Source organism: Ambystoma mexicanum, chromosome 10 (genome assembly GCF_040938575.1).
Source record: "Ambystoma mexicanum isolate Mex_15411 chromosome 10, UKY_AmexF1_1, whole genome shotgun sequence".
NCBI classification, from domain to species: Eukaryota; Metazoa; Chordata; class Amphibia; order Caudata; family Ambystomatidae; genus Ambystoma; species Ambystoma mexicanum.
This window is the reverse complement of record NC_090932.1, coordinates 595,369,379-595,393,683: the sequence shown is the minus strand read 5'-3', so window position 1 is coordinate 595,393,683 and position 24,305 is coordinate 595,369,379. Positions and strand designations below refer to the sequence as shown.

Genomic DNA, 24,305 nt, shown 5'->3' with positions numbered 1-24,305 from the left:
GATCCGGCAGGAGGAACAGGGGGATATCGATTCTCTGCAACTGAGACCACGTTTCTTGGTCCCAGTTGGCCGCCAGGTGTAGCTGGAGTCGTCTCATCTTGAGACGGGCGCGTCTGTGAGTAAGCAAGACAAAATCAGGCCCAGAAGGTGCTGGAACCACCATGTGGAGGCTGTCGAATTGGCCAGAAAGTGCCCAATCGCCGTGCAGAGGATAGGAGCCTCTGGGGAACACCCTCTGCATGGCTGTGTCACAGCACACTCCAACACCAGGTCCTGGGCTGGAGCCAACTGCGACTACTGCCGGTTCAGGGAAAACCCCAGTTGGTGAAGAATGTCCACCAGCCTTAGGCAGAAGTACACAGGCCCCTCGGGCGAACTGGCTCCCATGAGTCAGTCCAAATAGGGGTACAAATGATGGGCAGCCACTGCATTCATGATTTTCGTGAACACCCGAGGGGCCGAATTGAGGCCGAAGGGCAGCACCCTGCACTAGAAGTGGTGCGAACCGCTGACATTTCTGGAGCCACGGTAGATGGGGACATGAAGGTACGCATCCTTGAGATCTAGGGAACACATCCAGTCCCCTGCGCCCAGAGACTCATCTACACAAATACTCAAGGGCTTCCTTGGAAAGACAACTGGAGGTGCGGCACCTACTGTGGACAATGGCATGGAATACAAGGAAGCCATCGCCACCACCACCCCCACCACCGAAGAGTGGCCATGGGTGGGTGGCCAAGAGAACTGGCTCCCCATCCGAAAGCCTACAACAGCTGCCCAATTTATTGTTCATCTGGGCCAGAACCTCCACCAACACCCTTGACTGCTGGGGGGGCCTGCTCTGGCTGGGGACCACTAAATACTCTGAAAGGCCCTTAAAACGATCGTGAAATGCCTTCATCAATGCTGAGAGCTCTTCGTCCTGTGCGTCGTCATTGCTGTCATCGTCCCCCCCTTTTTCCAGACAGAGGGAAATCTGGGTCATAGGAGTCAGCATTCGAAGGCAGCTGAGCATCAATAGGTGACTGCAAGGGAGGTGGTGGGAGGGGGTGGTGGTAAAGGAGGAGGGCTCGGAAGCACTGGCAGGGCCTGGACAGAAGGAGGAATGGGCTGCGGCACAGTACTCCCGGAGGACTGGAGGAGGACTCAGGGGAGGCGGCCTTGGAGGCACCTCCTTAATGAGGCCCTTGAGGAGCCCCGACATCTGGGGTAGCGCATGAGGTGGAGGAAGCGGTCGATGAAGCGATCCTCGCATGCTGTCTGGTCATGCGGGGCGCAGCCCTCTGCCATGCTGGGCCTCCTTTCATGATCAAAGCGCCTAGGAGCCTGGGGCATGTACCTGTAAGGCTCAGAAGTGTAGATGTAATGCTGCAGAGACATCCTCCTGTGCCGTAGGCCCCACTGTCCATTCCCGAAGGAAGGGGACTGGAACCTACGTGCAATGCCCACTCTGAGGACGAAGGACACGGTAGGGGTCGCAAGTCCGAATCCAAGATAGCCACTGGCCTCGCAGGCTCTGCTGCGTGCTTGTCTGCCATCTTTGGGCTTGGCACCACACCCTGGGAGGGAGGGTGTGCAGGTCCAGCGCCACTTGCTTGCTCAGACATTGAAGGGCACTCCTTGGCCCCAGAACCTAAAACAGAAGTGTTGCCCTCAGAGGTGGCTCCGGTAGGCTGGACGCCCTGGGCTACAGAGCCGGTAGTTGTTTTGGATTATGCTTCTAACTGGCTCCTGGAAGTAGAATACGAAGAGCCCTTGCACCCTGGTGCAGAAGAGGACAAGGTGGATCACCCCTCCGTGGCCTGCCTGGAACAGCCCCTGGGCCCCTCGGCCTGGGAGCTGGTAGCCTTACCAGCCTTGGGTTTGTTGACTGATCGCTCGAAAGAGCCCCTGGGCCCCACGGCTTAGGAACCGGTAGCCTCATGCTTGCCAGAACTAGAGGTACCCTTCCCAGTGGAAACCCCCAGGAAGGATGTTGAGAGGCCTTGCTAAACAAAGGGCCTATGTTGTCTTGAGGCGGGGTCTTGGCATCAAACTTCTTAAGATGACCAGAAGGAGAAGAATGTAAGATCTACCTCCAGCGGGAAAGAGGATTCTTCAAGGCTCGGTAACCAAGTAGCGGCAAGGCACGCACGCATCCCAGCGGTAGTCGGGCCCCAGGTACTCGAGGCACAGCGCATAGGCGTGCGGGACCGGGAATGAGCAACTGCAAGATCCTCATCTCGTGAAGCCTCATGCAGCCAACATGTGCTAGGGGAGGTAAGACACTGAAGGGAGATGAAAATAATCAAAAAAACCAAGAACGGGAAGCACAAAGAAAGTTGAGTAAGTTCCTGTGCCTTGCTGCCAGATCTGAAACCGTCCTTGCAGAAAAAAGGACTGAGGTGAGGTGCTGGAGGGCAGTGTCTCAAGGGCGTTCCTAAGCCCAGGCCGGCGCCCCACACGCTATTCTAAATTTAAAGAGGAAGCTCATTCTTTAGCTGCCATAGGTTCCAGTACAATGGAGGGTGTCCACAAGATGGAGGACAGGGGACGGGGCGTATGAGTAAAGCAACTGCTTAATGTTAACATGGCTATAATGATTCCACTCATGAAGCTCCAAGGACATGGTCTCACTTGCTACACCTATGCAGATGATACACATCTAACAAAATCAACACCAGCAGGGAGAGAGAGTATAAACTGACTAATTGCCTTTCACAAATCAACAGATGGATAAGCAGCAACAGCCTTAAATTCAACCCGGACAAACCAGAAATTATTATCACGCCAAACAACCCCTCCAACCGCTCATGCCCTGGCCTACCGAAATAAGAAAACCACAGGAAGCATCCAAAGTAGTTACAAGTTTTGGAATACTGATGGACAATGACCTGACACTAGAACCCCAAGTAAATGTACTAGTAAAGAAATGATTTTTCCATCTTCGCACAATCAAACAGATATTACCCTTTCCCACCTTCCAACACAGAGCACACTCCATCAACGCTCTTGCCATGTCAAGACTAGACTACGCCAACAGCATCTACCTTGGAATGCCGAACTACCTAAAAATCGTCCACAGAGCAATTCATGGCAAAGGAACAGAAATCATGTGACAAAAAATCTCAGTCTATAGACCAAAAAGAACCCTGAGATTCTGCAATGACATACAGCTTGAACCCAAACAATATTAGAACATGAAACATGGTTCATTAGCCTTCTCATACATCTCAACAAAACTCTCTTTTACTCTGCAAGGAAACACTCACAACAGAAGAACATCTACCCTTCAGAAAATCACAAAAAACCTGGCTCTTTGATTTCCCAGCCTAAAGCCAAACCACAGTTTAACAGAAGCATGCAACCTCAATGTAATGAGGTACACAACAAATTGTGGGGTCCTGTTTCGGCACAATGAGGCTAAGTCAACTAGGCTTAGTAGGTCCAGCAAAAGAAAACATAATATCACTAACCACTGCATATTAGATTTCAGTCTAAACACAAAACAATCTATGCAACATCGGCATAAGGATCTCCCCTTTCAACCATTACCCCTACTAAAACTCTACATATTTCAGCAAACACACCACCCTCCTGCCAAGCACAACACCCAGACACTACAACACCAACTCTATAAAATCATTCAGCAAAATGCATACCTCCCAGAATAACTCACAATATCACAACATGCTCAACCCAAACCCGTGCCACAGGCACACAAAACAACCTACAAAGCCTCTCACACCTGAACGCCCACCAACCCACACCATCTAGAAGCCAACCCAACATACAGTGACAGTTATTTTCTGAAAGGAAACTACCAACAGATGAGCCAAAGCACTCTTGCGCTCACCTTCTCCTCCCACTAACAAACCACCTCTTCCCCTCTCTCTTCAGATCTGCCAACGTACCTGTTGGCAGTATAAATAATATTAAGATAACATATTATGTGACATATAAGATTGGTAAAAAACTTCTCGCCATTCTCTTGTGAAAAAAACTTGAAATACAGAGGCTTATGGGAAGTTTTTATTTTAATAAACATTTATTTATTGTTGCACACAGATAAAGTGCATCCACAATACAAAACAATTTGAGATCAATAACATGAGATCAATAACACCAACATATATCGCTGACCATATTAGTCAGAATCATCAGCTTCAGATTTGTCTAATAAGTATTGTTTGTACCTGGCCCATATATTCCTTGGCCTGGAAGTGGGCAGTACTGAATCTATATTTAGTTCTTCTGTATCATTTGTCCAAATCATGTCCCTGTCCCATTCCGACTTCGTTGACGGGGTACTACTTTTCCACTTCATCAGAATCGCCCTTTTGGCTATCAACAGGCTTAGGTTCAGTAGTTTCCGCCAGGTTGGGTTCATCTTCCCAATGGCACCCAACATGCATAACATCGGTGACCATTCAACGGGTTGGTCCGCCATCTCGTCTAGTGCTGCACAAATCTCTGCCCAGTAGTCTCCAAGTGTTGTGCATGCCCATAGCATATGGAAAATGTCTGCTTCTTCGGATTGACATCTCGGGCACGTACTTGCCACTGTAGGGTTAATGAGACTCAACTTGGCCGGGGTGTAGTGCGTTCTATGTACAATTTTGTAGTGAATCAACTTATATCGGGCATTGCATGATGTGTGTTTTGTTAGGGAGCATATCTGTTGCCATTGTGTGTCCTCTATATGAAGTCCCAAGTCTCGTTCCCACTTGACTCTGGCGTTATGTAGTTCTGGAGGGCGGGTTTGAATGATAGTTTTATACAGGGTAGATGCAGAAATGTTCCCTTTTTCGGCGGTGAACATATATCCCAGGCCTAAGTTGATCGCTTACATTGGGAAGTGGGCCATACACTAGGAATAGCTGATCTAATGCTCATATATTGCACCTTGTGTTTGGGCGTTTCCCCTAGCATGTTTTTAAGGTTTTCCCAGGTAACAAAGTATTTGTCCACAAACAGTTGGCCTCATTGGACGATACCTTTGGTCCCCCAGTGTGCGGCTATCTCCTTATCTAAAGTTGGTAGTATGTTGGGGTCTCCCCAGATCGGCATGCTTGGGTGATATAGCCTGTCCGTGCCATAGACGGCTGTTATTCTGGCCCAAGCAGTAGTTGTGACCTGGGTGGGATCAATGAAGTTATAGTGTTTAGGGTGTGGTGTTGTCATATTGTGGAGCAGCTTTGTGGGTTTAGATATGTGTAGTTCCCTCTGTGTTTCCTTGGGGTTGAGGATGTCTGTGGCCCACTGGGCAACGTAATATGCTTGTGCGGACAAGTAATAGAGTTCAAAGTCGGGTGCCGCTAGGCCTCCCTGTATATATGGGTCGGTGAGTTTCCTTCACCCCAATCTGAGATGTCCCCCGCCACACGAAGTTGGTGCATGCACTCTTCATTATGGCAAAGAGTGCACCACCTGGCCACACAGGGACTGTGCTGAACAAATAGAAGAGTTTTGGGAGGATAATCATTTTAATAAGAGCGATTCCCACTGGGTCAGTTTAGTGCACAGGGTGTCGGCTAGGGTGTTATAGTTCAGAGCACGAGATAGCTTGGCTGTCCTAGCCACCCGTGCCCCCAAATACTGAATGTGTCCCGGGCTCTAGATGACTCCATGCAGATCCGTTGGTGCTGCCGTCATTTCCTTGAGTGGGAAGACCTCTGATTTTTCTGCATTGAGTCTGAGGCCAGAGAACTCACCAAAGGTTTTAACCTCTGCCCAGACCTTCCCGAGCGTGCGATCAGGGTTTCTGAGGTATAATAAAATGTCATCGGCATATAGTGTAATAATTTCCAGTTTACCCTCTAACCATAATTCGCATGCACTGAAGCGGGCCCTGAGTATATCTGCCAGAGATTCTATCACTGAAGCAAATGAAAGGGGTGACAGAGGGCAGCCTTTACGGGTGTCTCCCAGTAACTCCAGTGTATCGGAGAGGGATCCATTGGTGCTTATCCTGGCGTAGGGGCGAGTATATAATATTATAATCCAGTTGATAAAGTTGGGGCCAAAACCGTAATTCTGCAATACCCTAAATAAGAAGGGCCAGTACACTGTGTCGAATGCTTTTGCATATGTAGGGACACCGCTACTGCTTGTATGTCTTCTGGTATTGCCGTCATTATACTATGGCAGCGTCTAATACTTGTTGCGGTCGACCTACCCATGATGAAACCTGCCTGGTCTTCATGGGCTAATGTAAGGCATTAGTGGGGTTAATCGAGTGGGCAGTATTTTCGCGAACATTTTTGCGTCAGTATTTATTAAGGATAGTGGCCTATAGGAGCCACATTCCTCAGGCGGTTTCCCTGGTTTGAGCAGTAAGGTGATAACTGCCTCCCTGGTGGTTTCGGGGAGTTCGCCCTTCTCCAATGCCTCTGACCATACCGCGTATAGCCTGGGTGTGAGGAGTTGGTTGAATTCCTTGTAGAATTCTGCTCCGAGGCCGTCTGTGCCCAGCGCTTTCCCATTTGGTAATGTTTTAATGGCTTCGGATATTTCGGCCTCAGTAATTGGAATTTCGAAGGCGTCCCTAGTAGCTTCTGCTATTAGTGTCATTTGGTATTCGGGAAAGATAGTGGTCTATTTCGTCAACGGTGGCGACGCTCTGGGGGCGGGGGGGTCGGGAGTATAGCTGTTTATAAAAATCATAGAACGCCTCCGTGACCTTTTGCCTGACCGCGGTCACGTTACCGTCTGGCCGCTTTATAGATGGAATAGTGGTCGGGCCTCTCTCTCCTCGCACCGTTCTGGCTAATAGTCTACAGGGCCGCGCACTCTCCCCGTACCTCCTCGCTGCCTCGGGCCTGTCGAAGTAGCAGCCACTTTCTTATATTCATCGATTTTGGTTTTAATTTCCAGTCCCAATTGTGGGGACGGTGATTGTGCGTATTGAGTCTGTGAGTAGGCAATGTCTGTTTCTCGACGTGCTAAGTCTCTGCGGATATCCTTAAGGACTCTGAATTCAGTGGACATTGCAGCACCTCTGATAAAGACTTTAAATGCTTGCCATAGTATCGCGACACTGGCCACTGAACCTTCGTTAGTGTTGAAGTATTCCCGTATATGCTTTTCTAGCCCCGTCTTATAGACCAGGTCCCAGAGGGAAGCTGGTTTAAACCGGCAGGGTGGTCTGTTTATTTTTATATCAGGGATCCAGAGTGTTAGCTGTATGGGTGAATGATCGGAGTACGTCCTTGGGTAAATGTGTGCGTCATGACCCAGCTTAAGGCATCATTGGTAACCAGCCATAGGTCTATCCTGGAGTGCATGTCATGCATGGAGGAATAGAACGTGTAGGCCCTTTTGGTGTGTTTTAGGAGCGCCATGCGTCTCTCAGATTCAGGTCATTCATATGAGTGAGTATCGTAAGGGCTGATCTAGTCAACGTCCTTGGGTGTGTCGACGTGCGGTCTAATTGTACATCCAAAATCATGTTAATGTCACCGCCGCACAACAGTTAAGCTGTGGGAAATTGTGCTAATTTCCCAAATAAGGTGGAGTAAAAGCCAAGGTCGTCTATATTCGGGCCATATATATATTGAGTAGCACCACTTCCCTATTGTAGAGGGTGCCATGGACCAACACATATCTGCCTCCTGGGTCGCACTCTGAGTGGAGACATACAAAAGGTATGGTTTTGTTTATGAGGGTCACTACCCCCCTTGCCCGAATAGAATGTGATGTGAAGTATTAGTGTGACCCCCAACTCAGGGCAAACTTCCCAGCCTGTTGATGCAGTAAATGAGTTTCTTGTATAAATACTATTTTGGGGCCCACTTTGTGAATGTATGCTAGGATTTTCCTCCTTTTGATCCGAGATCCTAAGCCCCGGACATTCCAGCTAAAAAATGTAATGTCCTCATTCCTTGGTTTAGCCATTTCCTTGGATATTTACATAATTGTGGTCAGTGTGTTCCATCTTGAATTTGCACATTTCTATGTCAGTGTTACTTACCTGTGTGCTTTTTAGTGCATTTCCCTCAACCCGCCAAACAATAACCCAACAATCTTACCCTATGTCGCTCCCCCTCCCTCACAGTTCCCCGAACTTTAACTATGCCCATACATCCCTCCCGAAACCCACCCGTTAACTTGTAATGCACCTGCTACAGGGGGACCGTGGTGACAGCCCGGGCCACGTGGTTATGCTTGCTTGTCGTGGCCTGTTCCGTTGCTGTTGCTCGAACTCATTATGAAAGTGAGAATAGAATAGAAATAACAAAGGTTCACTCATTTGTCAGCTAATAATGACTCAATTAACTCTGCCATTGTGTTGGGGCATGCCCTGGCAAGGGAATCCCAGCATCTCTCTTCTCTTCATTCCTTTCCCTGTTTTTGTTTTGTTTTTTACTTGTCGTCGGACCGCTTCTTTTTAGGATTCCTCTCCAGTCTCGGATTGGTGAGCGGGCATTGGGATACGAGTTTCCACAAAGTTTGCCGCTTCTTCAGGAAATGTGAAGAAATATGTCTTACTTTGGTAATGAAGCTTTAGTCTAGCGGGATACAGCATGGCATAGGGAACATTTCGCTCTCACATGAGTTTTTTGACCCCGGTGAATAGAAGTCTTTCTTGTTGTACTGCCAATGTATAGTCTGGGAAAATGCGGACAGTGCTGGCCTCCCATCTCAGTTCTTGCCTTTCTCTGGCAGTTTTCAAGACCAGATCTCTGTCTCTGTAATTCATCATGCGGGCTATAATGGGCCTCGGGAGATCTATGTGCCCGCTCTACTATGAACGTGGGTGACCACCCGGGGTCACCCAGAAGATCACGCAGGAGTTTTTCCACCGCTTGTTCCATGGGTCCCTTCAGGTCATCTTCCGGCACACCTATTATACGGATGTTGTTCCGTCTGGACCTGGCCTCCAAGTCTTCACATTTGATTTTAACAGTCCCTAGTTCCTTTGCCATTGTGCTCACTGTTGCTTTCAACACCTCCAGTGTGTCTTCATTGGTAGAGATGCGTGTTTCGGCTTCCGTTATTCGGGTTGTAGTTTTGTCCAATTTGTGTTTTGATGGTTGAGACATTGGCCGTTATTCTGTCAAGGTTCTCGTTGAGGGAGGAGAATCCCTGCTGCAAAGCCAGGTAGACTGCTTGGGCTCCATCGCCGTTGCTGGCGCTACTGGTACTGGCATGGGTATTTCCTTGGACACTGTGGTTTCTATGTCACGCCTCGTCAGCGTTATGTATTTTCCCATGGTTCCTTTCCCTTTTTTGGGACCAAATCCCTTGGGCATCATATGCGTTGCTTCAGAGGGGCTAGCCCTGCATTGGGTCGTGGTGTGCACCAGGTTTCCGCCACACGTTTAAGTTCACGTCCCGCACATGCGAGGTGGGTCGTAGAAGATGTCGGGGGGAAGGGGCTCTTGGTTCCTAAAGTGTTATACTTTTTTGTTCAGACTGCAAGTCCTGGCAAGGTATCTCCCAGGGTTGTTTGTTATTACCTTCGGTCGCAGTTGTAATGCTCACTTGTTTTTTGCAGTCTGAGTATGTAGATCTTACGCAGGCTGTAAGCCTCTTGTATGACCCAGGCGTTGCACTTTTCAGGACTATCTGTTGATTTGCATTTCAATATGCCCTGGGGATGTAGGGCTCGTTGCGCAGACGATAATGTATTGTCTCTTTACATGCGCCTTTTGTGTTCTGCTTTAATAATGTATCTGGCAGTCCTTGGACGTGAGCGCTTGGGTTGAGCCTGGGGGGGGGGAGGGGGTGAATCGTCCCCAGAGAGCCTGCAGATGAATATTCTTATGTGAGATGACTGACAGGTGTGCCTGAGGCACCACTCTGCAAAGGAGATTATGGACTCCCCTTTCCTGGAATGTTAGGATGTTTGGTGTAGTGTGCCACGTTCAGAACGTCCATCAAATGGGGGAATTCGAAAAGGGGTGCACGTTGTCCTGTCTGCGGTGTGAGCCCCGGTGCAATCTGAGTGTCTGAGGGCTCTAGCAGAGCATGTACGGATCTGCTTCCAGTACCCTGGTCTGCTCTGAACCGGCCCCTTGCTGCGTGTGTGTCTGTTGTGTGGACGTCCTGGAGCGGGTCCGCCCGCTTTTCAGTGGGGTTGGCGTCCTGGAAGGGGGGGGCACCGGCAGGTCCAGGTGGTGAGGGACCCAGGTCGCCACAGGGAAGCCGAAAATGTGTGCCCCGCAGTTGCCGGTGCGCTACGCTGCGGCCACACAGCGGCACGCAACTCCTTTATGTTGATGCAGTCCCCGCACGGGGGGCTGCGAACGTTGGGTCTGCAGGCGCTCAACCAGCTTACTTGTCAGCAGAAGATTCCGTAGATTCTAGGATCCTCTCTCCGCCGGGCCCCTGCCCTCTTCAATGTTGCGTGCAGCGACTGTCTGCTCCTGTCGGGCACGCAGTTGCTGTTATTCTATGTTTCTCCGCTTTGGCATCATCGATTAGGGCGAAACTTCAGCGAAGTGTTCTTTGAGCGTTTATGAGTACTTCTGCAAGTTTTTAGGCGGAACCGGGCTCTTGAGCCTATTTTGTTAACGATTTGGCCCGGGACGTCTGTGGAGCTTACACGGGAGCAGCCATATCACATTGTGCGCAACAGCGCCTCCCAGGCTTATGGGAAAAGTTAATCACAGGTGGAAAGTTTCTGTCTAACATTTTATCTCTTGCAAGGTGGAACTGTAATTGTACAGCAGCTTGTGGTTAGCGCAGGGTGGGTACTACAGCAAACTGTGCAACAAAATGTCAATTTCACACAGACATGTGGCTCGGTGGTCAGAGTCTTTACTGCATGGCTGTCACAGCACGCTGGGTAGGCATTCTGCCCTGTAATGATTATTATGGTATTTATTGAGCGCAGACCTAGCTTCGTGCAGCAACTGAGTGATTTACAGAGGTATACAACAATACAGAGATAATAGCCACGAGGGAACCCAAAGTAAACCAATGGAGGAGCAGGTGTATGTAATTCAGCACCAGGCAATGTAGGGTATATGCAAGGGTTTCAAGGGCAGAAACATTTAAGAGAAGTTGAATAAGTTACAGGTACAGTGGGTAAGGCTACGTAGCTTACATTTAGGCTTTTTTTGCAGCAGACAATGGTTCAAGTGTTTTGGCTGCCTTACCCAGGTCCTTCACTTCATGGTGACATGCTATATCAGCATCTGTGAGCTTGTGAAAGAAATGGTTGCAGCGTCCCAGAAGATCGGCTTATTTCAGTTTACCATGAAGCAGGTGGTGGGTGAGAAGTAGGAACAGTATAAAATACATGTTTTAAAATTCCATGTCCCACTTGTGAATCCGCTCCAGCTCCAATAGTGCTATGTACAAGTATGTGTTGAGCTCCAAGTAGCAGCTTTACACATATCTTGTAAAGGTGTATTAACAATGAAGGCTAAAGTTGCTCCAATGCTGCAAGGGGATTGAGCTCTTGGTGTAAATGGAGTGTTTGTGAGCCAGTGTATAGCGAAGCTGAATGCATTTTATGATCCATTGGAGGAATCCACGTGATTTTACTGCGACGGACATCACCGCATACAAAAAGTCTGCATGGGAAATGTACGCACTACAAAATTGTTCGTACATTTCCCATGCGGACATTCATACAAAAAAAAAAACACCACATCCATACAAACACACCCCCCCAAAACACCCCCACTCAAACCCCCAACACACCCCAGCCCCCTACTTACCTTTCTTTCTGATGCGCTGTGTCCCTGCAACGCTGGTTCCCCCTTTCACTTCCGTGATCGGGAACCAGCGCTGCACTGTCCTTTTCTTTTCTTTTTTTTTGTTGTAACTTTTTGTCGGTGAGCTGCAGGGGTGTCCCTTGCAACCCCCGCTCACCATGTTGTACAGTATGGTGAGTGGGGTGTTGCGGGGGATACCCCTGCAGCGCCTGCAGTCTTTTTTTTACCTACCTAAAATGCATACCACCAAAGTTTCGAACGTTTGGTGGTATGCATTTTTGGATTTTTTGCAAGGTTGGACTTTTAGAGTCGGTAATTTCGTCCTATACCATCTGGAGACGGTGGTCTTAGTAACAGAATGCCCCTTCTCGGCCTGTTGCAAAAGAGACCATGGACTGGCTTGTCTTTCTTATTTATTTTGTCAAGATAGAACATTACTGCCATGTGCACATCTAGGGTTTGTACAGCTTTTTCTCCCCTACTATGTGGATTAGGGAAAAAACAAGAAAGTTCAATGGAATGGTTTATGTGGAATTTTGTGATATATTTTGGTGAGAATCGTAGATGTGCTCTTAGAGCTATTTTGTGTTTGTTTATGGTCACAAATGGTTCTGCAACCAATAGTGCTTGGGGCTCACTCTTCTAATAGATGTTATTGCTATTAGAAAAGCCACCTTATGAGTTAAAAGTTAAATATCTTAGTCAAGCCTTGTGCATGTGTTTGAAAGGTGTTCCCATGTGTCTGAAGTACTGTATTAGGTTCCAGCCTGGTGCCAGGGGAGCCACCGGTGGGTGTATGCGTTTGACCTGCTCCATGAATGCTTGAAGCACTGGTACTTTCCACCAGGATGTTTTTTGCTGGAATGTCTTAGTTATTTACCTGTAACTGTATTTCTCCAGCATTGGTATCTCGAATGATGTCATTATAGGTCTGTGACGTTGGTTGAGCTGGTCCATATGGTCGGTCTCAACTCCATCTCGTTTCCCACCTCGTGCTCTGGATGGGATGTGGACAGCTTGTGGAGGTGGGGTGTGGCCACGGTGGATATTGACTTCCAGGGCGGCGGACAGGGGTGCGAGCTTGTCCTGCTGAGGGTACTTGGGTCGGGACGTCATTGGCCATAGTTTGTACGTGGGTAGGGGGAAGGGACCATGCCATTTCCCTCTTCAATATCCTGCCATTTCAAACCCTAGTGTTTTTGCAGAATATGTTTTTCATAAATTACCATCTGTAAGAAGCGATTAAAGCACACTAACAAAGGAATTCCTAGGCAACTGTACTGTGCCAGCACTGGACATCACATCCCCACCACCCTCCAGAGTGTGGTGGCTGACTTGGAAAAAGGTGTGCAGGTGCCATCTATGCCCATCAAGAAGTTCCCTGCTGAGTACTCAGATAACATCATGCTCAGAACGTTCAACATGCAAGCAGAGAACTAGTCTTCAGGTCCCACCACCCACAAAGAGTACAAAAGAATTCTGAATATGTGAAAATTTAATACAAACATACATACAAAAATAAATAATCTAAGTACACGAATTGGCATCAATGAATTTAGTACAAAATATTAAATATAAACATGGTATCAACACTATTTTCATGACAGCAAAAGATTGGAAAACATCCTATTACTAGGTTTTTAATAATCTTAACTGGGGAAAAGTTGTTAATGAAAACGTCTGTGCCAAACATTCACAGAAATCGAATACCAAACACATCAAAGATTGTACTAACCGTCTGTGATGGTTCCAGCTCCACAGGTTTCGGTTAGCCCATAACCTTGTCCAACTGGACAGCAGAAGCAAATATTCATGAACCGCTGGGTTGCTGCTGAAAGCGGTGCCCCGCCACACAATATAATGCGAGTTTTCCCACCAAGAAGTATTCGCACTTTATTGAAAATAAGTCTAAAAAAAAAGACATTTAATCAGGTAAGTATGAGAAGAATTAACGATCTTTAATTCTACACTATGGGGAGTTGTGATCAACAACCTTGGTTTCAAGTTAGCAAAAATCAAGCATTCTTTAATATATTGTTTTTATATGTACACATTTCCGAAGAGGACGATTCCAACATAGGGCCCAATTCACAGAACATTTTCCAATGGGCCATTTGCTTCACATACTATGCAATAGCACAGCCAATAACTGTGCAGAATTATAGAATGTTGAAGCACTAAAATATCTTCACGAGAATCATTCGTATGCAGACCAGCCAGGGCCCTCAGCACCTACAATGGTCCCTTATTGTTCCACAGGTACAGTGGCATCAGCATAGATGGACACTGCACCCAAGTGGGTATTAAAAGGAGGACAACTACCGTCATGCCAAAGGCACAAGTCTTTCTCAATGGGCAGTGCAGGGAGGTTCACGATGCCTATATATATATATATATATATATATATATATATATATATATATATATATATATATGATACATTACTTACCGTAATCGTATTTCTGATGCTTGTATCTGCTTAGATTCACATGCTGTGCATAGGCCGACATCTAGTGGAAGCTGCAGAGTATTACAGTTTGTTTTTCGAAACTCGAAAATGGGCGTCGACACAGGACTAGTGTGATGTCCACTGTACCCATGATCCCTCACGCGTCTAGGACCCTCAGATTATATTATTTCTGACATGAGGTAGCATGAGGAGTAGCGCGAGTACAGATAATCCAAGCAGATAGATAGATAAGACTACAAGCATCCATGCGCCTTCTCTCAGAGGGGGAGGAAGGGCGGGTCGCATGTGAATCTAAGCAGATGCAAGCATCAGAAATACGATTACAGTGAGTAATGTATCTCTTCTGAGGCTCTTGGAATCTGCTTAGATCACATGCTAGAAGAAGGAGGTGGGATGTGAGAAGGGTCATGAGCAAATAAATGTCTTAGAACTGCTTGTCCCACTTGAGTATCTGTCTTGGAATGGGTGTCAATGCAGTAGTGGTGAGTAAATGTAACGCTCACTTGATTCCCACGGAGGCGCAGGTCGTGGCAGGAAGGTGTCTGTGACTCGAAAGGTGATGTGCAGGACTCGATGGGCTTCTGGGGTCGAACCTCTTCGCACTGTGTGACGAACTCGTAGGGTGAGGTTTCTGCAGATGAAAGAATATAGGGGTTAATGGTCTGGGTCGTTTAATGTCTCTCTTCCTCTCTCTCCCAAGCTTCTCCGTAGAGCCCCCAGGTCAACGTGCTCACCTTAGATAGGTGAATGCCGGACTCTCCATCTGCGTCTGATGCAGGGCGCTGTTGCCAGTTCCTTCACTGGTGAAATATAGGCCTCTTGGACTCAGAGGACCTTTACCGTCGTTAATCGCACGAGCGGTGAGTTTCCAGACACCTTTTTAGTCTTTATAGTCTTTGGAGTCTTTAGGTGCAAGGCACGTTAACATTGAACAGGACTTCGTATGATGCTTTTCTCCCTTTTTGCTTGCAGGACTCTTGAGGAAGATGAAATAAAGCGCCTGGAAATGCGTGAGTAAATGCAAGCGCTCTGGCTGTTTTTTTTCCCTTGCAGCGTAGTTCGTGCTGAAGAGGCACGGGAGTATTTGCAGGCGTTCTATTGTGAAGAGCGCGATGGGCGTAAGTAAATACCTGTCTAATGTCTCTTCTTTTGTCTTTCAGAAGCTTGTTTGCAGCGCCGGAGTCCGCGGAAGGCCCGTAAGTAAATACGATGCTTTGATCTCCACAGGTGGCGATGCAGCGTGAAGAATTCCAGAGTTCACGGAGTGCCGGTAAGTAATGACAATACCTTTGTCTTCACAGGCGAAAGTACAGCGTGCCGAAATGACCGCAGCCGATGGATCAGGTGAGTAAGCACTGCGAGTTAAGACTGCCTTGCTAACCTGCTGTTTCTTGTCTCTGCAGATGCTGCTGTCGACTGGATACAGGAATGGTGAGTATGATTCTTGCAGATTGAGGAAGAAAGGCTGGAACAGACTCGGTGAGCGTTCTGCTGCAGATGCAGAATAACGCGAAGCAGGTTTCATCCATCGGGTGTGGTTTAAATAGCCTTGGAGTGATGAGGCGTCTTCCTCCACGGCCCCGCATAGGTAAGAAAAGAGTTCCGGTTCCAGAAGCTTTCCTCATGCTGAATCCAGGGAATGGAGCTGCCCCACCCAGGTAAGAAAGTAGTTCCTGTTTACAGAGGACTTCTAAGTGGCTGGTAAGTAAGCAGCATGGTCTGCTGCAGGTAAGTCCACCCAAACATCTGCACACATATTATGAGCCCGGCGCTTCCAGTGCCGGGACCGATGATTCTGATGGGCCTGGTGCCACCGGCGCCAGGACAAGGTCAAAAAGGTCCCTGTGGGGACCGGCTGGTGCCTAGGGTTAGGGGCCTGCTTCCAAGGACGTTGGGCTGGTCCTGGCTCCTTGGAAGCAGTGATCATGACAGTACCCCCCCTCAAGGCCCCTCCTAAGCGTGTCTTCTCCGGGGGTTTTGGCTTGTCGGGGTGATTCAGATGGAATCTCTTGACCAGACGAGGTGCGTGGACATATTCTGAGGGTTCCCAAGACCTTTCCTGGGGACCGTATCCTTTCCAATCAACCAGATAGTATAATTTAGATTTGGAGATTTTGGAGTCTAGGATGTTCTTTACTTCGAATTCGAGTTCTCCGTCTACCAAAACAGGTTCTGGGAGTTCAGTCAATCGAGTTTCTGGTTGTACTGGTTTTAATAAGGAGACATGGAATACTGGATGCATTTTCATATGCGTAGGTAATTCCAATTTGACCGCCACCGGATTAATTATGGTAGAGATGGTGTAGGGTCCAAGGTATCTCGGGTTGAAGGTGCGGGATCCTTTTAGAGGCAGGTGCTTAGTGGATAACCAGACCTGGTCTCCTACTGCGTAGTGAGGGGCCTCTTTACGATGTCGATCTGCTCCCTTTTTGACTTGAGCTTTAGCTCTTTGCAGATGGGCAGTGGCTTCCTTAAAAGCACGGGTAATCTCAGAGTGTAAATGATCCACAGCTGGTGTTTGGAATTCTTGGGGAGGATCCAAATTAGAGGTTCTAGGATGATGTCCGTATAATAGGAAGAAGGGAGTCTTCCCGGTTCCAGAATGAGTCGAATTGTTGTAAGCGTATTCAGCGATCCACAGGATATCCTTCCAAGGGTTTTCAGTTTGTTGGAGCATGCAACGCAGATATTGCTCTAGAGTCTGATCTGTCCTCTCGGTTTGTCCGTCAGTTTGGGGATGGTGACTGGTTGAAAGTCTTACATCAATTTGGGCTAGACGACAGCAACTTCGCCAAAAGTGGGAGATGAATTGACTTCCCCTATCGGAGATTAAAACCGAGGGAAAACCGTGTAACCGAATGATGTTTTCTAAGAATTCTCGGGCCAATACCGAAGCCGAAGGTAGGCCCTTCAGGGGAATGAAATGAGCCATCTTGGAGAATAGATCCACGACTACTAAAATGGTATTATACCCTGAGCATGGAGGTAAGTCCGTGATGAAATCCATGGACAGGGTATGCCATGGACAGGGAGGAATATCCAGAGGGTGTAAAAGGCCGGCTGGTTTCTCCTTCTGACTTTTATTCTGGGCACACACACCGCAGGAGATTACAAAGTCTCTAATATCCTTCTTCCATGATGGCCACCAGAAATGTCTCTTGATCTTTTCCATGGTTTTAGTAATGCCAGGGTGACTCTCCATCAGAGAGTCGTGATAACCGGAGATTACTTGTTTTTGTATTTTCTCACAGGGCAAGTACAATCGTCCTTGGAAATATGGTAGGTCTTGATCCACTGAGAATTCCTTTCCCTTTAATTGCCAGTCCTGCAAATCGGCCGGAGTTAGGAGTGACTTGACTGCCATCTTGATGTCTTCAAAGGATTGAGTGTGGACTAACCCCAAAATCCTTTGTTCTGGGATTATGGGTATTGGTTCTGGATTGGTCAAATATTCATCTACTCCCATCCGAGAGAGGGCATCTGCTTTTCCGTTTTTACTGCCGGGTCGATAAGTAATTATAAAGTCAAACTCAGCCAGAAACAGAGCCCAGCGAAGCTGTCTGGAAGACTGAGCTTTGGCCGTCTTCAGATATTGTAGATTGCGGTGATCAGTCATTACGGTGACTGTGTGTCTGGCTCCCAAAAGATAATGTCGCCAGGCTTTAAAGGCCGATCTGATAGTAAAAGTTCCTTGTCTGTAAAGGAATAGTTGATCTCGGGAGCCGAGAATTTGCGGGACCAAAAGGCTACAGGATGTAATTGGTGTGTGACCGGATCTCTTTGTGATAAAACTGCCCCCATAGCAAGACTGGAAGCATCTGTTTCCACAATGTAGGGGAGTTCTGGGCGAGGATGTTTCAGTACAGGTGCAGAAATGAATTTAGCTTTTAAGTCCTGAAAAGCTTGTTCTGCTTCAGTAGACCATTCAAAATGTTTGTTCTTTTTTAACAGAGCGGTGATGGGCTGGACTATCCGGGAAAATACAGGAATGAATCTGCGGTAAAAGTTAGCGAATCCCAACATGCTTTGAACTCCTTTTACCGAGGTTGGTGATGGCCACTTGATGATTGCATCGACCTTCTTTGAATCCATATGAACCCCATTAAGTGACAATATGAATCCCAGGAACTCAACTTCAGTTACGTTGAAAACGCATTTTTCAAGCTTGGCAAAAAGGTTATGTTGACGCAGTCTCCCGAGAACCTTTTTAACGTGTTTCTGATGTTCCTCTTCAGATGATGAATAGACAAGGATGTCATCAATGTAGACAACAACACACACATCTATGAGTTCTCTAAGGACATCGTTCATAAAATACTGGAAAGCGGCAGGAGCGTTACAAAGTCCGAAGGGCATCACTTGATATTCAAATAGCCCATACTTGGTGCGGAAGGCCGTCTTCTATTCATCGCCTTCTTTTATTCGTACCAAGTGGTAGGCTCCTCTGAGATCCAATTTTGTATATATACATGCTTCTTTGACTTGGTCCAGGAGTTCAGGGATCAAAGGTAACGGGTATCTGTTTTTAACGGTGATCTGATTCAGGGCGCGGTAATCTATACAAGTCCTAAGGTCTCCTTCCTTTTTCGGAACGAAGAACAAAGCCGAGGAAGCTGGAGACTTAGAAGGACGGATAAACCCTTTAGCTAAGTATTGGTCCAGATATTGCCTGAGGTGAAGATTCTCTGGCTCGGTGAGGGCATAAATCCTACTGCAAGGAGGAGTTGTTCCGGGTATTAGGTCTATTTGACAGTCGTAAGACCTATGAGGAGGCAGGGTGTTTGCTTGATCCTTCCGAAAGACATCTTGGAATTCCTGGTAGTCGGGAGGTAATGTAGGAACCTCAGAAGAAATTGCCGCCACTGAAACTTTAGGCCGAGGATAACAAGTGGTAAAACATTCTGGAAACTGAACCGTCTTTGCTCGCCAGTCGATCTGAGGATTGTGTTTCTCTAACCAAGGGATTCCCAGAATGATCTGGAACTGAGGGGCCTTGATCACATCGAACACAATTTTCTCCCGGTGTCCATCTTGGCTCACTAGCGTCACTTCTTGGGTGGCGTGCGTTACTGGTCCGGAGGCTATCTCCGTGCCATCCACTGTAGTAATGACGTCCTTTACTGCCTTAGGGACAAGGGGTAGATTCATCCTTGATGCCATTTCACGGTCCACATAATTGCCGATTGCTCCGCTGTCGATGTAAGCTTCAATTGCATGCAAACGATCCGGACGTGCTGGACTAATGAGGACCATGGGCACCACGAAATGCGAGGTCACGGGACAGATCTTAACGCTCGGCAATAGGACCTCTACACTTGCCGGGCTAGGTCGTTTCCCTGCTTAGAACTTGTGGCACTGGTGTCTGCGGCTCCTACAGCCTTCTTAGCTGGTTTCACTGGACAGTCTCGAAGAAAGTGCCCTGAGTTCCCTCAATAGAGGCATAATTGCAGCTGTCTTCTTCTTTCCCGCTCCTTTTGGCTTAAAGGACCTTTCATCCCCCCTATTTGCATGGGTTCCACAGTGTCAGCTCCCTTAGTAGAAGTTTGTGGTTTAGAAAACACTCGGGTATCAAATTTGGAACGATCAGCCTTCCTGTTCTGTAATCTGTGGTCCAATTGGACGACTAAGTCAATATAGTCTGAACATTCTTGTGGAGGGTTCACAACTTGAGCCAACACATCCTTGAGCTCTCCACGCAGGCCTCTGTAGAAAAGCGTTATTCTCTTGTCCTCGGGCCATTGAGTTTCCACTATGAGTCTGTTGAATGAGGCTATATAGGTCAAGAGGTCTTGATTACCCTGTCGTAATGAAAGAAGTTCATGGTCCAAGGCCTGCCCTTGTGCATGTCTTGCAAACAGTTTCTCCATACTGGACTGGAAGGCCTGGAAATCATGCAGAGCCGGATCATCCTGGGTGACTAAAGGAATCGACCAATCTGCGGCGCTGTAACGCTCACCTGGTTCCCACGGAGGCGCGGCGTCGAAGGCGCAGAACTCTGAAGATGGACAGGAAGGGCCCCTCTATTCTGGCTTCCCTGGCTCGTTGGATACCCTCCTGTGCGTGAAAAGGGAGTATTACCAACTGTGGAACAATGCTCAAGCCTCCCACTCCCTTCCAACCCTCCACGATACCTCCTCCACGATTCCCCGTGAAGCCTCACCTTAGGGTTTGGAAGGATGAGCTCTCCATCCTGCTTCTGATGCAGGGGCGCGTTGAAACCCAGTTACTTCACTGGTTTGAGGATTGATGGGAGTTCAGGTAAGCTTGACTGTTCAGGTAAGGCGCTGTAAAAGTTCTGTTCAAAAGTTCAAGCTTAATAATAATGTTCGTTGTCTAATTGCAGCAAGCGCTAATGCTTATGTCTTTTTCCCCTTAGGGGCCGGGGTTCGGAGTGCCGGAGATATGGCGCCGACCCGAAGTGAAACAGTTCTGGATGAGCGCTCAGGTAATGTCTTTGCATTCGCTCATTCAATGTCTTTGTCTTTGTCTTTTTTCCCCATAGGGGCCGGGGTCCGGAGATGCCAGGAAGCGGCAGGACCCGAAATGCAGTGGGAATAATCCAACAGGTAAGACTTAAAAGGAAACTGAGCTTTCCTTATTCCTTTTCTCCCTCTCACCTTTGTTCTTGTCTTTTTTCCTCTAGGCGCCGGGGCGTAGCTGAATCCGGAAGATCGCTGCTGAAGATGGAAGCGCCTGGCAAAGGTGAGTAAAATGCAGCGCTGCAGCGATCGAAACGAAATGCCTTTAAAATGATGTCTTCCTTTTCAGGGCCGTTGGAGAAATGACTCCGGGATGCAGATTTAGCAGGTAAGGGCTTTTCTTCTCCTATTCTCTTCCTTTCTCCCCTTGCAGGTGTTCCAGGGTGCTGGCAGGCGTGGCTGAAGTCAGGATGCAGGAGCTGACACGGTGAGCGTCCAGCTGCTAGGTGCAGAACAACGCGAAGCATGTGTGGCTGTTCGGGTGGGGTTTAAATAGCCTTGGAAGAAGTTCCTGGTATGTATCCTTCCACCAATCAGGTATGTATCCTTCCCCGACCACACCCGGGTGGTGAAGTAGTCCTACAGGTTAAGTAGTCCCATTCAGGCCTCAAGAGGGTCTGGATGAAGCAGCAAGGTCTGCATCAGGTAAGTGTGCACCCAAGCACTTAAACACATATCCTCTTCTATGAGCCTGGCGCCTAAGGTGCCAGGACTGGGGTCCGCTATGAGCCTGGCGCCTAAGGCGCCAGGACTGAGTCCAAAGGGCCCCGACTTGGGCCCGCTGAGACTTCCCTGGGGAAAATGATGTCTGCCTCTGGGGTTGCTGGGCCCGGCCTGGCTCCTTAGAGGTAGGCATCATGACAGTACCCCCCCTCAAGGCCCCTCCCAAGGTCTTTTCCTCCGGGGGTTTTGGTTTGTGCGGGAATCTTCGATGGAATCTTTGAATTAATCGTGGTGCGTGAACATAGTTACTGGGTTCCCAAGATCTTTCCTGAGGTCCATATCCTTTCCAATCAACAAGATAGAAGAGTTTCGACTTAACTATCTTGGAATCTAAAATGTCTTTCACTTCGAATTCTAATTCTCCATCAATTTGGACAGGGCCTGGGGGCTCAGACAGTCTGGTTCCAGGTTGTACTGGTTTTAGAAGAGATGCGTGAAAAACGGGATGAATCCGCATGTTGGATGGTAAATCGAGTTTAAAGGCCACTGGGTTGATAATAGCTTTGATGGGATAAGGCCCAATGAATCTGGGATTAAAAGTTCGCTGACCCTTGAGGGGTAGATGTTTAGTTGCTAGCCATACCTGATCTCCTACTTGGTATGGAGGAGTTTTACTTCGGTGCAAATCAGCGTTTTCTTTATACTTTTTCTTGGCTTGCTGTAAGTGGGTTGTAGCTTCTTTGAAGGCTTGGGTTATTGTGGAATGTAGGTGATTTACTGCAGGCATCTCCAGGGTCAGAGGTGGATCTAGGTCAGAGGTCCGAGGATGGTGACCATACAGGGTATAAAAAGGAGTCTGTCCGGTTCCAGAATGCACTGAATTGTTGTATGCATATTCTGCAATCCAAAGGATGTCCTTCCAATTCAACTCGGATTGGTGTAACATGCACCGCAGATATTGCTCGAGAGTCTGATTCGTTCTCTCGGTTTGTCCGTCGGTCTGGGGGTGGTGGCTGGTGGATAACCGCACGTCTATTTGTGCTAGTTGGCAACATTTCTTCCAAAAGTGGGAGATAAATTGACTTCCACGGTCTGAGACTAATATGGAAGGGAAACCATGTAACCGCACTATATTTTCCATAAATTCCTTGGCCAAGGTGGAAGCTGACGGCAATCCTTTTAAAGGGATAAAATGGGCCATTTTGGAGAATAGATCCACTATTACGAGAATCGTGTTGTAACCACCACAAGGAGGCAGGTCAGTTATAAAGTCCATTGACAAGGTGTGCCAAGGTGCTGGTGGAATGTCCAAAGGTTGAAGTAGGCCGGCTGGCCTTTTCTTTTGACTCTTATTTTGGGCACAGATTCCTCAAGACAACACAAATGACTTTATGTCTTTTCTCCAAGAAGGCCACCAGAAGTGGCGTTTGATCTTTTCTTCTGTTTTCGCGATACCGGGGTGTCCTTCCATTAATGATTCATGATGACGGGTAATGACAAGTTCCTGCAATTCTTTACTTGGCAGAAATAACCGCTCTTGGAAGTAGGGTAAATCATCCTTAACGGTGTAGTGAGGACCCTTTTGACTCCATTCCAGTAAGGCAGAAGAGTCAAAAAGCTGTTTTACTTGAGCTTGGATGTCCTCAATGGTTTGCAATGAAGTCAAGCCCAGAATTCTTTGTTCCGGTATGATTGGCACAGGTTCTAAACTCGAATTGGGTTCTTCCATGCCTATCCGGGATAAGGCATCTGCCTTACCATTCTTGCAGCCAGGGCGATAGGTAATTACAAAATCAAATTCCGCAAAGAATAAAGCCCATCGGAGTTGTCGCGAAGATTGAGCTTTGGCCGTCTTTAAATACTGCAAATTTCTGTGGTCCGTAATTACGGTGATGGTGTGTCTTGCACCGAGAAGATAGTGACGCCAAGCCTTGAAAGCTGATTTAATAGCCAGTAGTTCTTTGTCGGTAATTGCGTAATTTAGTTCAGGTGGAGAGAATTTTCTGGACCAAAAGGCTACAGGGTGTAGTTGGTTAGTTTCTGGGTCTCTTTGCGACAGGACAGCTCCCATGGCCGAACTGGATGCATCGGTTTCCACGATGTAAGGGAGATCTGGGCGCGGGTGCTTCAATACAGGTGCAGAGGTGAATTTGGTTTTCAGGTCCTGAAAGGCTTGTTCAGCCTCAAGAGTCCATTCAAAGCGTTTATTTTTCTTTAGGAGAGCTGTGATGGGTTGAACAGTTCGAGAAAATTCCGGGATGAACCTTCGATAGAAATTGGCAAAGCCAAGCATGCTTTGCACTCCCTTCACAGAGCTAGGAGATGGCCATTTGAGAATGGCGTCCACTTTCCGCGAGTCCATTCGGATTCCTTGAGGTGTCAGGATGAATCCGAGAAACTCCACTTCTGTGGTATGAAAAACGCATTTTTCGAGCTTGGCAAATAATTTGTGCTGGCGCAATTTCTCAAGAACTGCCCTAACATGGTTTCTGTGATCAGATTCTGAGGAGGAATACACCAGGATGTCGTCAATATAAACGATGACACAAACATCGATAAGTTCCCGAAGAACATCATTCATGAAGTACTGAAAGGCGGCAGGTGCGTTGCACAAACCGAAGGGCATTACTTGATATTCGAAGAGCCCAAATTTGGTGCGGAATGCAGTCTTCCACTCGTCGCCCTCTCTTATACGTACCAGGTGGTAAGCTCCTCGGAGATCTAGCTTGGTGTACACACGAGCATCTTTTACTTGGTCGATAAGCTCAGGTATCAGGGGCAAAGGGTAACGATTCTTAATCGTTATCTGATTTAGGGCGCGGTAGTCAATACAGGCCCTAAGGTCTCCTTCCTTTTTAGGTACGAAGAACAAAGCGGAAGAGACTGGTGACTTTGATGGGCGAATGAAACCATTGGCCAGGTATTGATCCAAATAATGGCGCAAATGCAGGTTCTCAGGTTCAGTAAGAGCATAAATCCTACTACAAGGTAGTTGTGCATTGGGTACCAAGTCGATTTGGCAATCGTAAGATCGATGGGGAGGTA

General features: G+C 47.7%; 1 protein-coding gene across 7 annotated transcripts in view; it reads right to left on the bottom strand.

Annotated features, from left to right (window-relative positions):
* Positions 1–24,305, bottom strand: part of ACSL3 (acyl-CoA synthetase long chain family member 3) — a 3,215,977-nt gene that overhangs the window by 1,173,973 nt on the left and 2,017,699 nt on the right. For all 7 annotated transcript variants that reach the window (XR_011276042.1, XM_069618147.1, XM_069618145.1 and 4 more), the window contains exon 10: positions 13,384–13,556. Coding sequence is in view for 6 of the 7 variants with exons in the window: in XM_069618147.1 (XP_069474248.1) it covers positions 13,384–13,556 (173 nt within the window). In the remaining variant the exon portion in view is untranslated. The remainder of the gene's footprint in view (positions 1–13,383; positions 13,557–24,305) is intronic.